Below are 17963 nucleotides of genomic sequence, written 5' to 3'. Positions count from 1 at the left end.
GTTGCTCAGCGCACTTTCAACACAGGAGAGTTTTACAATTGCTAAGTGAGATAAAATGGTTATGGGAATAAAATAAAAATGGCATAAGCCATCACTGCCAGAATAAGTAAGCACTCATCACATATACATTGCAGAAAAAGCCTGCAATATACAACCTTCGTGAAAGATTCCCTTTATTTCTGCCTCATGGCAAAATGTGTAGAACTGCAGGAAATAAACTTGAAAACTACAACAAAAAAAAAACAAAAAAATTCAAGAAGACAAACATTTTAGGAAGATGGGCAGGTACACAGCTGTCCTGAAGTTAGGTGGGCCAAGAGTCCAGATCTGGCAAAATGGTTTTGGGTGTAGGGTCTTCCCAAAGATCCCACTCAGCATCTGTTTGAGCTTAGTCTGAAGGTAGAGAGGGCAGCTCCCTTTGATGCTCTCTAGTTATGCAGTTAGCGAGCTAATATGACACAAAACATTCTCAGTTACAATACATGATAAACTTGATGCAATTTTTACAGTCAATTATAGCAACTATAAGTAAGAAAAAACATAATTCAAAATTACACAAAGGAACTATCAGGTTATGTTTTAGGGTTAAGGCCTAGTACCTTGTTACAAGCATGCCTGATTTTAACCATCCTAATGCCATACATGAAAGGATTGAAAATTGGTGGACATATCAGAAAATAAACAAATAAAATAGTGCGAAGTACAGGTGGAAGATCTGCAGTTTCATATCTGCCTTGTAGAATCACAAATAACCAGCCAAAGTAGAAGTTCAGCATAGAGACTATATGTGGTGTGCAAGTGTTAAATGCTTTCTGTTTTGTCTCTTTTGAAGACTTTAAACATATTTGTAGAATTCTGACATATGAGTATATGGTAGGAAATAAAGTACAAGAAAGATAAACTACAGTGACAAGAAGACCCCATATATTATTCAGCATAGTATTTGAACATGCAAGCTTGACTACTGAGTAGTTATCACAATACAGTCTGTCTAGAATGTTACCACAAAATTTCAGTTGCAAACTTAGGGAGATATTGACGGCATTGATGAAAAAAGAAGTCAACCAGGACAGCAGAATTAAGCCACAAATTATTTTAGGTGTCATAATATTATTATATCGTAGGGGATAACAAATAGAAATGTACCTGTCATAGGACATAACTGCTAAATTACTAAATTCTGTTAGAGCACATGAGTACAACACATAAATCTGGAGATAACAATAAAGAAGGGAAATATCATGTGTGTCAGAGAGTAAGTAAAACATGAGAGCAGGAAACAAACCAGTGCTCCCATACAACTGATTAACAAACAAAGCACATAGAAACAGATACATGGGTTCATGAAGGCTTCTTTCAATGCAGATAACTCCAATAAGCAAAGCATTGGCAAGAATGATGACAAAATATAATACAGTTACTACAGCAAAGTAGAAATACTTCAATTGTCCAATATCACCGTATGCAGCAAGCCTAAAGACCTTAAAGTGAGTAGAGTTTTCCATGGTCCTGGGAGTTGTTAAAGATGTGCTGTCAATGTTTGAAGAAGAGGAGCAAATCCTCGTAATGTAGCTTACATATAAGCTAAATTGATGAAATCACAAAGAACAGACAACCTAAATGTATAATTCCTTGACTTGTTGATTCAGTAATAGATTTCCCCACATCTACAGTATACTCACCAATATAGACAGCTTTTCATTCTCCTGATAACATAATTCAAACAATATTTTACTTTGTATCCTGCACTCATGTAACTTTACATTCAAATGCAAAATAATACACTGATTACATGTATTCTAAATCCAAACTGAAGACTGCTCATTTCTAATCCATGATGACCTTCTTAAACTCAGCTCCTCACTTGATTCTTATACTTGTGAGATATAAAAAAAAGCCTGCCATGGTGTGATATGCAAAGGATTACCAATACCTGGGGATACCTGGGGATAATTAGACATTTTCAGAGTCAAGGAAACCATATAGAGGAAAACAGATACCATTTTGCATCACATGCCCTCCAGGGTGTTCAAATGCCTTTTTTAAATGAAAAATCCACCCAAAACGCTCAATCTTATAATTTAATTAACACTAATATGTGACAACAATATTTTTTTGTGACCAATGTTTCATTTTGGCTTTTTAATAGGGATGGTAGCAACATATGAAAATTGCTGTGGAAATCTGTTGCAGCTCAAGTTGACTTCAAAATCCACATTGAAATGCTCTCTCTATGGGCTGGCTGGCTAGCTAGCAAACATAGCTATGCACAGTAATACCAAAGACAATATTACATTTACATTACATTTACGTCATTTAGCAGACGCTCTTATCCAGAGCGACTTACAAATTGGTGCATTCACCTTATGATATCCAGTAAAACAACCACTTTACAATAGTACATCGATATCTTTTTTTTGGGGGGGGGGGGGTCAGAAGGATTACTTTATTCTATCCCAGGTATTCCTTAAAGAGGTGGGGTTTCAGGTGTCTCCGGAAGGTGGTGATTGACTCCGCTGTCCTGGCGTCGTGAGGGAGCTTGTTCCACCATTGGGGTGCCAGAGCAGCGAACAGTTTTGACTGGGCTGAGCGGGAACTGTGCTTCCGCAGAGGTAGGGAGGCGAGCAGGCCAGAGGTGGATGAACGCAGTGCCCTTCTTTGGGTGTAGGGACTGATCAGAGCCTGAAGGTACGGAGGTGGCGTTCCCCTCACAGCTCCATAGGCAAGCACCATGGTCTTGTAGCAGATGCGAGCTTCAACTGGAAGCCAGTGGAGTGTGCGGAGGAGCGGAGTTACGTGAGAGAACTTGGGAAGGTTGAACACCAGACGGGCTGCGCCGTTCTGGATGAGTTGTGGGGGTTTAATGGCACAGGCAGGGAGCCCCGCCAGCAGCGAGTTGCAGTAATCCAGACGGGAGATGACAAGTGCCTGGATTAGGACCTGCGCCACTTCCTGTGTAAGGCAGGGTTGTACTCTGCGAAGGTTGTAGAGCATGAACCTACAGGATCGGGTCACCTCCTTGATGTTAGCGGAGAACGACAGGGTGTTGTCCAGGGTCACGCCACGGCTCTTAGCACTCTGGGAGGAGGACACAATGGAGTTGTCAACCGTGATGGCGAGATCATGGAATGGGCAGTCCTTCCCCGGGAGGAACAGCAGCTCAGTCTTGCCGAGGTTCAGCATGAGGTGGTGATCCGTCATCCACACTGATATGTCTGCCAGACATGCAGAGACGCGATTCGCCACCTGGTTATCAGAAGGGGGAAAGGAGAAGATTAATTGTGTGTTGTCTGCGTAGCCATGATAGGAGAGACCATGTGAGGATATGACAAAGCCAAGTAACTTGGTGTATAGCGAGAATAGGAGAGGGCCTAGAACTGAGCCCTGGGGGATACCAGTGGTGAGAGCACGTGGTGCGGAGACGGATTCTCGCCACGCCACCTGGTAGGAGCAACCTGTCAGGTAGGATGCAATCCAAGAGTGAGCTGCGCCGGAGATGCTCAACTCAGAGAGGGTGGAGAGGAGGATTTGATGATTCACAGTATCAAAGTCAGCAGATAGGTCTAGAAGGATGAGAGCAGAGGCGAGAGAGTTAGCTTTAGCAGTGCGGAGAGCCTCCATGACACAGAGAAGAGCAGTCTCAGTTGAATGACCAGTCTTGAAACCTGACTGATTTGGATCAAGAAGGCATTCTGAGAGAGATAGCAAGAGAGCTGGCCAAGGACGGCATGCTCAAGAGTTTTGGAGAGAAAAGAAAGAAGGGATACTGGTCTGTATTTGGTGACATCAGAGGGATCGAGTGTAGGTTTTTTGAGAAGGGGTGCAACTCTCGCTCTCTTGAAGACGGAAGGGACGTAGCCAGCGGTCAAGGATGAGTTGATGAGCGAGGTGAGGTAGGGGAGAAGGTCTCCGGAAATTGTCTGGAGAAGAGAGGAGGGGATAGGGTCAAGCGGGCAGGTTGTTGGGCGGCCGGCCGTCACAAGTCGCAAGATTTCATCTGGAGAGAGAGGGGAGAAAGAGGTCAAAGCATAGGGTAGAGCAACGTGAGCAGAACCAGCGGTGTCGTTTGACTTAACAAACGAGGATCGAATGTCGTCAACCTTCTTTTCAAAATGGTTGACAAAGTAATCCGCAGAGAGGGAGGAGGGGGGGAGGAGGATTCAGGAGGGAGGAGAAGGTGGCAAAGAGCTTCCTAGGGTTAGAGGCAGATGCTTGGAATTTAGAGTGGTAGAAAGTGGCTTTAGCAGCAGAAACAGAGGAAGAAAATGTAGCGAGGAGGCAGTGAAAAGATACCAGGTCCGCAGGGAGGCTAGTTTTCCTCCATTTCCGCTCGGCTGCCCATAGCCCTGTTCTGTGAGCTCGCAATGAGTCGTCAAGCCATGGAGCAGGAGGGGAGGACCGAGCTGGCCGGGAGGATAGGGGACATAGAGAGTCAAAGGATGCAGAAAGGGAGGAGAGGAGGGTTGAGGAAGCAGAATCAGGAGATTGGTTGGAGAAGGCTTGAGCAGAGGGAAGAGATGATAAGATGGAAGAGGAGAGAGTAGCAGGAGAGAGAGAGCGAAGGTTGTGGCGGCGCAATACCATCTGAGTAGGGGCAGAGTGAGTAGTGTTGGAGGAGAGCGAGAGGGAAAAGGATACAAGGTAGTGGTCGGAGACTTGGAGGGGAGTTGCAGTGAGATTAGTAGAAGAACAGCATCTAGTAAAGATGAGGTCAAGCGTATTGCCTGCCTTGTGAGTAGGGGGGACGGTGAGAGGGTGAGGTCAAAAGAGGAGAGGAGTGGAAAGAAGGAGGCAGAGAGAAATGAGTCAAAGGTAGACATAGGGAGGTTTAAGTCACCCAGAACTGTGAGGGGTGAGCCATCCTCAGGAAAGGAACGTATCAAGGCGTCAAGCTCATTGATGAACTTTCCAATAAAACCTGGAGGGCGATAAATGATAAGGATGTTAAGCTTGAATGGGCTAGTGACTGTGACAGCATGGAATTCAAATGAGGAGATAGACAGATGGGTCAGGGGAGAAAGAGAGAATGTCCACTTGGGAGAGATGAGGATTCCAGTGCCACCACCCCACTGACCAGATGCTCTCGGGGTATGCGAGAACACGTGGTCAGATGAGGAGAGAGCAGTAGGAGTAGCAGTGTTTTCTGTTGTAATCCATGTTTCCGTCAGCGCCAAGAAGTCGAGGGACTGGAGGGTAGCATAGGCTGAGATGAACTCTGCCTTGTTGGCCGCAGACCGGCAGTTCCAGAGGCTGCCGGAGACCTGGAACTCCATGTGGGTCGTGCGCGCTGGGACCACCACGTTAGAGCGGCAGCGACCACGCGGTGTGAGGCGTTTGTGTGGCCTGTGCAGAGAGGAGAGAACAGGGATAGACAGACACATAGTTGACAGGCTACAGGAGAGGCTACGCTAATGCAAAGGAGATTGGAATAAAAATTAACTAAACAACTGGGGAAGCGAGAGCGCAGGGCCTCCCTCACTAACCATTCACGTCAGTATGTGACGTAGCTAGTTAGCTGTAAAATTGCCTTATCAAACTGTACTATTTTAGGAGTCTACAATCGAATCATGTTCAACCTGCAGATCGATGTGCCTCACCGAGTGGAGTCTGACATTCGCAACGCAACGACACCATGCAGTGGACCCTGGACTGAAGAGGCAGAAAAATAGAAGAAATGTGCTAGACTGTCTGTAAAATTACATATTTCTTGAAGTAGGAATTTTGGTCCCGCTTTAAATGACATGCAGCTTATAAAGGCTTCATAAAGCCTTCATAAACAATACATAAATGTGTTACAAATGTTATGCTTTATAAAGGGTTCATAAATTTGCCATAACTGTGTGACATAATCACCGATGTCAAACTTGTGCTTTATAAAGTGTAGCATAAGCAACCCTTAATAAAGGCCTTATAAATCATTTTAAATTGAAGTTTCACAAAGCATTTATAAACCTGTCATGCATCTTGGTAGAGTATTGTAACGCCAGGATAGTGGGACTGAATTCCGGGGCCACCCATGCATAAAAATCTCTTCACACATTACTAAGTCACTTTGGATAAAAGAGTCTGCAAAAATTTGATATATTAAATTTCTCTAAAACATTTCTAGGATGGCCCAACATCTTTCCCTCTTGGATGCATAGTCAATATTGGACCTGACCTCAACTTTCCACAAAATGCTGTGCTGCAGGATAACACTCTAAAGTGCAGTCATGCACAGAAAAAAACATTGGTGAGTCCTTTTAAATCAGTTTTAATGTCATGTCTACTTCGTCATGTCCACCCAAATTCCATTTTCTCAGTTTAGTTTTTCCAGGTTTCGGATTTGCCCCATGTTTTCCGGTTTCCCCCAATTTCTTCCAAACTTTTTAAATAGAAAAGCAGCAACATTTGATTTTCTGTGTTCACAACAATGCTTAAGCCACATCATGTGATGATGTGAAAAATCTAAGAAACTTTGATTTTCTTGTATAATTGCCCTTTGTAGTTGCCCACTATTGTTTGGTTAGAAGGTTTTCTGTAGTGCAGTAATCGCACATGTGATGATTATGTATTCCATATAGAATGATTTGCATTGTGGCCACAAATGGAACGGGTAGAGTAAAAGGCCAACACTTCGTATTATTCAGAACTCAATGAAATAATGCCAGATATACATTCTACAGACCCTGTTGAGTACTCCCAACAATACTTTTACTCCATCACCCAGACCAGTTTTTGCTCTATAAGCCAATAAGCCAATATGTATTCCTTATACTGTACAGTGATTCACATTTGGGGTATTTCTGACCTTGGAACATGTTTTAAAACCCACATTTAATGCAAATGTCACCTTAATATGATAAAATATGAACCATTGTTAATTTTTAGACAATTATTTTTCATATCATTAATGAATACAGTTTTTTGACACTTTTATACTATTACGTGGTGGACTTTTATTTAGAACATTTCAGAAATTCCGTTACCCGGAACTACTTTTTATTGTTGCTGATGAGACGCTGATCATGTGATGAGTTCGCAAATCAAATACCCAATTGTGGTGCCAACCTGACAGTGAAAAACAAGTAAGTTAACCTTTATATATTGTAGTTTAAATTAGTTTGTAGTAAAGTGTTGAGTTACATTACATACTGTAGCCACCTCAGTCATTATTTCAAATCATTCTGGTGACTTTACAGCAATTGCTAGCTAGCCAAAATTTAGCTAGCTAGCTACAGTCGCTAAATACACGTCTCATAGTCACGTCATGAGATTTGTAAATGAAAGAGGAATAAAATAATACAAATCTAAGGGAGTTTTCCATCTCCCCATTTAGAGTTTATGGTTTAGCACAGAAATGCCCTTATCATGATGGTGTGTTAAAGACATTTCCTAACAGACCTGCTAACTTTATTTGTTGTTAATTTTAAGGTTGGAACCAACATGCAGTACCTCCAGCAGGCAGAGAGGCAAGAACCATTCCTCCAACAGCTCAGGGACAAGCTACACTATTCACAGTCCTGTTAGGCTGGACAATAGAGCGAGGCTGAAAAACGGCTTAAGAACGATGGCTAAGCTGGAACACTAGCGCGAGCTCATAGCAAATGAATGGAATCGAACGGTCGCAGAGCCTGTTTTGACTGGAGTGATGCTTACAATTCCATTTTGCCTAAATGGCACAAATGTTTTATCCCTTTTCATTTTACCACTACAATCTGTTCGTCGGACGAAACTGGGAAAAAACAACTTGTTTAGAAAGTAAACATCCGCACCTCGATGGTGTCAACTGTGCTTATGGCTGCGTAATGAGGAAGTACGGAAAAAATGAAAACCTCTGACTTTTTCTGGTCTAGCGATCGATGACAAATGAGCTCGCTGCCCAGACTGTTCCTATGGAGAGGCATGCCTCTGCATAGGCAAACAATGGGGGGAGCTCAGTGTCCCATGGGAAAAAAGTATTTTGGGGCTAGCGTTTGATGACAGTGGAGCTTGCGGCCCAGACTTACATAATTAGAAAGAGGAGATTCTCCTGATTAAAATGGCGTCTGACTTGAAAAAAATCAAAATATACATGTAACCGATATGAAATGGCTAGTTAGTTAGCGGTGGTGCGCGCTAATAGCGTTTCAATCAGTGACGTCACTCGCTCTGAGACTTGAAGTAGGGTTTCCCCTTGCGTTGCAAGGGCCGTGGCTTTTGTTGCGCGATGGGTAACGATGCTTCGTGGGTGTCATTTGTTGATGTGTGCAAGGGTCCCTGGTTCGAGCCCGGGTTGGGGCAAGAGAGGGACGGAACCTACACTGTTACATTGATGCTGTTGACCCGGGTCATTGGTTGCTGCGGAAAAGGAGGAGGTCAAAAGGGGGGTGAGTGTAACCGATGTGAAATGGCTAGTTAGTTAGCGGTGGTGCGCACTAATAGCGTTTCAATCAGTGACGTCACTCGCTCTGAGACTTGAAGTAGGGTTTCCCCTTGCGTTGCAAGGGCCGTGGCTTTAGTGGCGTGATGGGTAACGATGCTTCGTGGGGTGTCAGTTGTTGATGTGTGCAAGGAACCCTGGTTCGAGCCCAGGTTGGGGCGAAGAGAGGGACGGAACCTACACTGTTACACATACACTGTCAACTGTGGGACTTTATATAGACACGTGTGAGTCAAGTCTACTGCAAATTGAGAAATCATGTGACTAAACAGAACAAAAAGAAAAAACTATCCTATGAAACAAAGATGAATTATATAAAGAAATATATTAAAATGCTTTGGAGCAACTTAAATTACATTTGACAGAAAGGCAAACTCAGCTCCATCATTCATTAAATCAGATGGCTCATTCATCACAAAACCCACTGACATTGCCAACTACTTTCATGATTTTTTCATCGGCAAGATTAGCAAACTTAGGCACGACATTCTAACAACAAACACCGAACCAAGAATAACTGACAAAATTATGAAAGACAAGCATTGTAATTTTGAATTCGGTAAAGTTAGTGTGTAAGAGGTGGAAAAAGTTGTCTATCAACAATGACAAGGCACCTGAGTCTGACAACTTTGATAAAAAACTACTGAGGATGATAGCGGACAATATTGCCACTCCTATTTGTCGTCTCTTCAATCTAAACTTACAAAAAGGTGTGTGCCTTCTGGCCTGGAAGGAAGCAAAAGTCATTCCGCTACCCAAGAATAGTAAAGCACCCTTCACTGGCTCAAATAACAGACCAATGAACCTGTGACAACCCTTAGTATACTTTGGGAAAAAAATGGTGTTTGACCGTATACAGTGCTATTGTCACGGCTGTTCGATGCAGCGTTTTCATAGTTCCACATATTTATTAAAAGTGAAACTGAATGCAAAAACAGAAAACTTGAAATACCAAAACAACAAACCGTGACGCAGAGAGGACGACACACTACTCAAAAGACAATCACCCACAAACAGCATGAAGAAACACCCCTACTAAATATGACCTCCAACTAGAAGCAACGAGGACCAGCTGCCTCCAATTGGAGGTCAACCCAATAAACCCCAACATAGAAATAGACAAACTAGAACTACAACATAGAAATAGAAAACAGAACACAAAACCACATCAACACCCCTTGTCACGCCCTGACCACTCTACCATAGAAAATAACAACTTATTATGGTCAGGACGTGACAGCTATTTTACAGTAATAAATTAACAACAGACTTTCAGCATGCTTATAGGGAAGGGTGTTTTTCAACATGCATGGCACTTACACAAATGACTGATGATTGGCTGAGAGAAATTGATAAAAAGATTGTGGGAGCTGTTTTGTTAGACTTCAATGCGGCTTTTGACATTATCGATCATAGTATTCTGCTGGAAAAAGTTAAATGTTATGGCTTTACATCCATTGCTATATTGTTGATTGTTGATCTAACAGATCACAGAGGTTGGTCTTTAATGGTAGCCTCTCCAACATAATCCAGGTAGAATCATGCATTCCTCAGGGCAGCTGTGTAGGCCCCTTACTTTTTTCAATCTTTACTAATGACCTGCCACTTACTCTGAGTAAAGCCCGTGTGTCTATGTATGCAGATGACTCAACACCATAAACATCAGCTACTACAGCGAGTGAAATCACTGCAACACTTAAAGAGTTGAGGTCAGTTTCAGAATTAGCTTCAAGAAATAACTTAGTCCTAAATATTTCAAGAACTAAAAGCATTGTATTTGGGACAAATCAATCACTGAACCCTAAACCTTAACTAAATCTTGTAATGAATAATCAAAACATATTGATGCAACAGTAGCTAAGATCAGGAGAGGTCTGTCCTTAAAAAAGTGTTGCTCTGTCTTCTTAATTAACAACAATATCAACAAGGCAGGTCCTACAGGCCCTGCCTTTGTCGCACCTGGACTACTGCCCAACCGTGTGGTCAGATGCCACAAAGAGGGACTTGGGGAAATTACAACTGGCCCAGAACACGGCAGCACGGCTGGCCCTTAAATGTACATGTAGAGCTAACATTAATAATATGGATGTCAATCTCTCATGGCTCGAAGTAGAGGAGAGATTGACATCATCACTACTTGTTTTTGTAAGAAGTATTGACATGTTGAATTAACCATGCTGTGTGTTTAAACCACTAGCACATAGCTCGGACACCCAATTCATACCCCACAAGACATGCCACCAAAGGTGCTCTTCAGAGTCCCCAAATCCATAAGACTACGGGAGGCACACAGTACTACATGGAGCCATGGATACATGGAATACTATTCCAAATCAAGTAATTCACCCAAGCAATAAAATCTGATTTAAAAAAACTGATAAAAATACCTTGTGAAACAGTGATGACTGTGAAGAATTATACACACAGGTAGAAACACACACATACAAACACACATAACACGTACACTATTCAAACACGTACACCTGATTTGTGTGCTGTAGAGAAGTGGCTGGAGGGCACACAATTAATATATTGTAAAATCTATTTTAATGTTTAAAAATTGCATAATGCATTTTACTGCCTTAATTTTTGCTGGACCCCAGGAAGAGTAGATGCTGTCTTGGCAGCAGCTAATGGGGATCCATAATAAATACAAATACACATACAATACTGTAGAGTCCAAAGATGTTATTAACGGTCATGTCTGAAGGTGAACAGGCAAGTTTTACTACCAGGTAGTTGTCACAATACACTTTGTCTCCACACAATTGCAAATAAATAGTTAAAGACAGTGTTATGAGGAATTTTGCAAAAGAGTAGAACCATATTACACAAATACACACCCTGTTGGGTGTCAAGATGATGTTATACTGTTGTGGATAACATTTACATTTTAGTCATTTAGCAGACGCTCTTATCCAGAGCGACTTACAGTAGTGAAGGCATACATTTCATGCATTTAAAAAAAATTGTACTGGGCCACCGTGGGAATCGAACCCACAACCCTGGTGTTGCACACACCATGCTGGCGTTGCAAACACCATGCTCTACCAACTGAGCCACAGGGAACCACACAACTGAGCCACAGGGAACATAAAGCAAGGTACCTGTTGTAGGACATGACTGCTAAATTGCAGAATTCCATAGATTCATATATATATATATGCAAAAGATCTGTAGGCAACACAGTGGAAACTGAATGGGCATCTGAAACCAAATGAGTCATGAGAGCAGGAAACAAAGGACTGCTACCATATAACTCATTCACAAAGAAGAAACAGATATACTACATGGCCAAAAGTATGTGGACACCTGCTCGTCAAACATCTCATTCCAAAAATCATGGGCATTAATATGGAATTGGTCCTTTGCTGCTATAACAGCCTCCACTTTTCAGGGAAGGCTTTCCAACAGATGTTGGAACATGTATTCAGGGACTTGCTTCCACTCAGCCACAAGACCATTTGTAAGGTTGGGTAATGCTGTTGGGGTTGAGGGGTAGGGGAAAACGATGCATGTAATCTATGCACTTAAATAGCGACTATTTTCCTGTGGTTAATTTTCAGTCCAGCTGGTAGGCTATACTCCTGTTTTAAAACTAAGCAATGTGCTTAATATTAGGAAAGTTGAGAAATAAATATAGTAGGCCTATCCTATAGCAAGCTGATGTAATCCTCTTTTGAATAGACGCCATCAAAACTGTTTTCTCACGCAGTTGCATAGCCTTCGGAAATGTTGCACAACATGAGCTCATGGGCTCTCTTAAAGTGTTTGATTATATTTTCGATACATTTGCATTGATGTCAGAGTGATTAAAGGGACAATAGAGTGCTGAGTACCAGGCAGATAGAATGTTTGGTAGGCTACTAATGACCATCAGCAGCATCAGAGCTTGGAGAAGCCCAGTTACCGTGACTAAACAGTCACGTGGAATTTGACTGCGGTCTTGACTTGTGACCACCGGTGTGGCGGTAATATGGTCACATAACAGCCCTTATCAAGATTTTCCCTCTCAGGTCACAGGTCAACATATTATGATCAACAATGTGTTTGTAGTATTTTTCCAGCACAGTCAACTTCTTGTTAGGCCCAGTTTGATATTGTTGCATCATTCACATCAGACCGGTCTGAAGGGAGGCCATTAAGCCTAATGCTACTCTCCACCTTCCTGGGACTAACACTTCAATTGGTGTAATGAGAGACAAGAGACTGTCACCAAGGGCTACCTCTGTTGTTGTTTCAGCCTCTCTGATCTCACAGGTAGGTATTTCTAAATTGTTTTCAATGGAATTGAGAGAAACAGTGGAGTTATCTAAAGACTGATGGCCAAATACAGTAAACATTTTTTCTTGCTGAACAGCTTCTAAATGGACAGGCATTCACGTCGCTACTTAACATCCCAGTGTCTCTGCGTTTCTATGTGGTATGAACTTTCATATTAAATCTCAAACACACAATATTACATATCATTTTTTACCTTGCCTTGAAGAAATTCCCATATAAATACTGTACGGTGGGAGAATATTAACCCTTTCAAACCACTCCAAAGGAGCGCTCTTTAATGGCTGCAATTTCCAGCAAGACCAAAACAAGTGGCCATCTGTCAAGTTGCAGGCATAAGGGTATTGGGTTTCCATCATCCCTAAGCCTAATATGAGTCAGGCCTGTGTATAAGAGGTCTAGGATCTTAATATGATCACCCTGCTGTTGCAGGACATTTCCTACACAGAAGGAAATGCAAATGTGTAGTGTATGAGGTTTAAAAGGCTTCTAAAGTTTGCAATTACCACTGACATTTCAGACTTAATTTTCCTAATATTCCTAAACTCTTACAAAAATGTCCATTAAGTATATTCTGCACAATAATTCACATATCCTGTTACTGGATTATTTTCCTTCTGTGAGAAAGTGGTCAAATTAAGCTCCTGTGTGTTGAGGCAAAAAAAGGTTTGTATGCCAAGGTTCCAAGTTAAATTATAAGTATTAACTTGTACACTTCTTTTACACGTGCTAAATTCAAATATATCAGTATGATGCCCCTGGCTGAAAGGGTTGTGCCAATCAAGAGGTCAACTGCCATGACTCCTGTGACCACTTCAATATCAATTCTGTGAAGCTTATGGTACTTTGTACAAACATTTTGTATTTCACACTCTGAAAATATTTTGCAATTTAAATGTTTTTCATTAACCTCTCTGGGCCAGTGGGACGCTTTCGTCCCACCCTAATCAACAGCCAGTGGAATCGCGTCGCGCTAAATGCAAAACCTCATAAATGCTATAACTTCAATTTCTCAAACATATGACTATTTTACACCGTTTTATAGATACACCTCTCCTGAATCGAACCACGTTGTCCGATTTCAAAAAGGCTTTACAGCAAAAGCAAAACATTAGATTATGTCAGCAGAGTACCCAGCCAGAAATAATCACACAGCCATTTTCAAAGCAACTAGCATGCATCACAAATACCCAAAACACAGCTAAATGCAGCACTGACCTTTGACAACCTTCATCAGATGACACTCCTAGGACATCATGTTACACAATACATGAATTATTCGTTCGATAAAGTCCATATTTATATATAAAAACAGCATTTTACATCGGCGCATGACGTTCAGAAAATCTTTTGCCTCAAATGCTTCCGGGGGATTAGCGCTACAATTTACAAAATTACTATTCGAAAACATTGTTAAAATGTAATATTGTCATTAAAAGACTTATAGATTAACATGTCTTGAATGCCATCGCTTTGCCAGATTTAAAAATAACTTTACTGGGAAATCACACTTTGCAATAAACGACGTGGTATGCCCAGAAAAAAAGTCTAGGCTATACATGTTGGAGCCAACTTGGAATGATCAACCATCAAAATTACTATTGTAAATAATACCTTACCTTTGATTATCTTTATCAGAAGGCACTTCTAGGAATCCCAGGTCCATAACAAATGTAGTTTTGTTCCAAAAAGTTAATAATTTATGTCCCAATAGTGTTAGCGCGCTCCGAAGGCTAGTGAAAATGTACCGTGTGCGTCTGACTTGTCGTCAGGAATGAGCAAAAAAAATATATTTAAGTTCGTTCAAACATGTCAAACGTTGTATAACATAAATCTTTAGGGGCTGTTTCAACCAGGGCTTCAATAATATTCCACTGGGACGGTTGCATTGTTTTTCAAAACGTTTCGAAAAGGGAGAGTAGTCATGGGCGCCGACGTCACAATGGTAATGGCCCATCCCCTGTGACCAAGTGCCACAGCCTCTCTTTGGGTCAGTTACTACCATAGAAGACTGAAACCACTTTGTAAAGACTGGGGGCATCTAGTGGAAGCCATAGGAAGTGCTAAATGATTCACAAGCCCCTGTGTGTTTCAATGGCAAATGTTTGAAGTGATATCCACACATCAGATTTCAGTTTCCTGTCAGGATTTGTCTCAGGGTTTTGACTGCCATATGAGTTCTGTTATACTCACAGACACCATTCAAACAGTTTTAGAAACTTTAGGGTGTTTTCTATCCAAATCAAACAATTATATGCATATTCTAGTTACTGGGCAGGAGTAGTAACCAGATTAAATCGGGTACGTTTTTTATCCGGCCGTGCAAATACTGCCCCCTATCCCCAACAGGTGTTAAATGAAATGAAATCGTTTGTTCATGCAAAAATGGTTACTAAAGTATAGCCCTCCTCTGATTGACTTCCTGGAGCTGAACAGGTTTAAAATATCAAAATTGCACATATGAGCTAAACTTTGCTGAGATCTGTGCATTTTGCTGTGCATTTTGCTGAAAGCCTTCAGAGACAAAGAAAATGTAACCCTTGTGGTCCAAACGCCAATTACAGATGTCGGATATTAATTTGACCTGTTCTGTCACAGGAGTAAAATATTCCTGCAGCAGGAGGATTTGGATGTCTAAAGAAATATGTAGAATTGCCGCCAGGGGGCAGCTGGAAGCGGTGTTTGTATACAATACAGTACCGTAGCTTACCTACTAGCTAGAGCTGAAGTCAGAAGTTTACATAAACCTTAGCCAAATACATTTAAACTCAGTTTTCACAATTCCTGACATTTAATCCTAGTAAAAATTCCCTGTCTTAGGTCAGTTAGGATAACCACTTTTATTTTAAGAATGTGAAATGTCAGAATAATAGTAGAGATAATTATTTATTTCAGCTTTCATTTCTTTCATCACATTCCCAGTGGGGTCAGAAGTTTACATACACTCAATTAGTATTTGGTAGCATTGCCTTTAAATTGTTTAACTTGGGTCAAACGTGGTTTCGGGTAGCCTTCCACAAGCTTCCCGCAATAAGTTGGCTGAATTTTGGCCCATTCCTCCTGACAGAGCTGGTGTAGCTGAGTCAAGTTTGTAAGCCTCCTTGCTCGCGCACGTTTTCAGTTCTGCCCACAAATTTTCTATGGGATTGAGGTCAGGGCTTTGTGATGGCCACTCCAATACCTTGACTTTGATGTCCTTAAGCCATTTTGCCACAACTTTGGAAGTATGCTTGGGGTCATTATCCATTTGGAAGACCCATTTGCGACCAAGCTTTAACTTCCCGACTGACGTCTTGAGATGTTGCTTCAATATATCTACATCATTTTCTTTCCTCATGATGACATCTATTTTGTGAAGTGCACCAGTCCCTCCTGCAGCAAAGCACACCCACAACATGATGCTGCAACCCCCGTGCTTCACGGTTGTGATGGTGTTCTTAGGCTTGCAAGCCTCCCAATTTTTCCTCCAAACATAATGATGGTCATTATGGCCAAACAGTTCTATTTTTGTTTCATCAGACCAGAGGACATTTCTCCAAAAAGTACGATATTTGTCCCAATGTGCAGTTGCAAACTGCAGTCTGGCTTTTTTATGGCGGTTTTGGAGCAGTGGTTTCTTCCTTGCTAAGCGGCCTTTCAGGTTATGTCGATTAAGGAGTCGTTTTACTGTGGATATAGATACTTTTCTACCTGTTTCCTCCAGCATCTTCACAAGGTCCTTTGCTCTTGTTCTTCGGTTGATTTGCACTTTTCGCACCAAAGTACGTTCATCTCTAGGAGACAGAACGCTTCTCCTTCCTGAGCGGTATGACGGCTGTGTGACCCCATGGTGTTTATACTTGCATACTGTTGTTTATACAGATGAACGTGGTACCTTCAGGCGTTTGGAAATTGCTCCCAATGATGAACCAGGCTTGTGGAGGTCTACAATTCTTTTTCTGAGGTCTTGGCTGATTTCTTTTGATTTTCCCATGATGTCAAGCAAAGAGGCACTGGGTTTGAAGGTCAGCCATGAAATACATCCACAGGTACACCTCCAATTGACTCAAATGATGTCAATTAGCCTATCAGAAGCTTCTAAAGCCATGACATAATTTTCTGGAATTTTCCAAGCTGTTCAAAGGCACAGTCGTCTTAGTGTATGTAAACTTCTGACCCCCTGGAATTGTGATACAGTGAAATATAAGTGAAATAATCTGTCTGTAAACAATTGTTGGAAAAATGACTTGTGTCATGCACAAAGTAGATGTCCTAAACGACTTGCCAAAACTATAGTTTTGTGGAGTGGTTGAAAAATGAATTTTAATGACTCCAACCTAAGTGTATGTAAACTTCCGACTTCAACTGTACATATACAATAAATAATGCAACGTTTTATTTATTGTAGCATGACTAAATAAATAAACAGCTGTTTTATCAAGCAAATGGATTCATCCCTTTTATTTTATAGGAAATTATTTGTGTATTTTACTAGGACAAGAAACAAAATCCAACTGTTTTGTAATTAAACTAATTTCCTCAAAATATCAAAAGGATCTGCTAGATCCTTCACTACTAGAGAAATGCTTTATTGCCCATTTGTGGAAACAGAATTTATTGGATCCTCACATCATTTTACTCTGTCCCCAACCCCCTGAAACGCACGTACATGTCCACTGACATGCTAGAAGAGCATAGGGTCAGCGACACAGCAGCACCCCTGATTTGACTTTACTACAGTACTTTACAGTAGTATAACAGTAAAATACATTTAATGGAAATGCGTAAGAATTTATTGAAATGAAATGCAATACAAAAGATTAGGTTGATGATAAAACAAATATACAGTATAAGCCTTCAGTTCTGGTAGCAGTTCTGGCAGCTCACATTCTGACAGATATTCCTGTCAGTCCTGGGATTAAAACCAGTAATCCTGGCCCTGCTGCTGTACCATCTAAAGTCATAATTGGTACCAGTTCAGATTTCTGATCTCCTTGGTCCTAATCCCTATTTGATAGGGCATAACAGTGGTTGGAACAGAACATAGCCACAGGAGTAGGGGTGCTGAGGGTGATGCACCCCCTGAAAAATCAGAATTAATAACAAATATTAATATATTTGGGAAACTTGTTTTCTCACAAAAGTAGTACACTGGGCCTTTACTAGTCCTGCATTAGCGGACCGATATAACCTTCTGTAGCGCGGGTATAGTATTTTTTTCCCCCACAGCTATGGAACAGAATGAACTGTACTGATATTAATAAATTAACCTCCTTGCTAACTGTGCTGTGCCTGTTGTAAA

At 41.4% G+C, this 17963-nt stretch overlaps 1 protein-coding gene across 1 annotated transcript; it reads right to left on the bottom strand.

Moving 5' to 3' along the window:
* Nucleotides 1–498: 498 nt before the first annotated feature.
* On the bottom strand, nucleotides 499–1505 carry LOC115204921 (olfactory receptor 11A1-like). The gene has a single exon (XM_029770505.1). The coding sequence runs from the start codon at nucleotides 1503–1505 to the stop codon at nucleotides 573–575; it is 933 nt and encodes a 310-aa protein (XP_029626365.1). The 3' UTR covers nucleotides 499–572.
* Between the last annotated feature and the right edge of the window lie 16458 nt (nucleotides 1506–17963).

Source organism: Salmo trutta, chromosome 13 (genome assembly GCF_901001165.1).
Source record: "Salmo trutta chromosome 13, fSalTru1.1, whole genome shotgun sequence".
NCBI classification, from domain to species: domain Eukaryota; kingdom Metazoa; phylum Chordata; class Actinopteri; order Salmoniformes; family Salmonidae; genus Salmo; species Salmo trutta.
This window is presented reverse-complemented; position numbering and strand designations above follow the sequence as displayed.

Coding starts and splice junctions, on each gene's coding strand:
- LOC115204921 (XM_029770505.1), bottom strand. CDS start 1,505: ATGGAAAACTCTACTCACTTTAAGGTCTTTAGGCTTGCTGCATACGGT.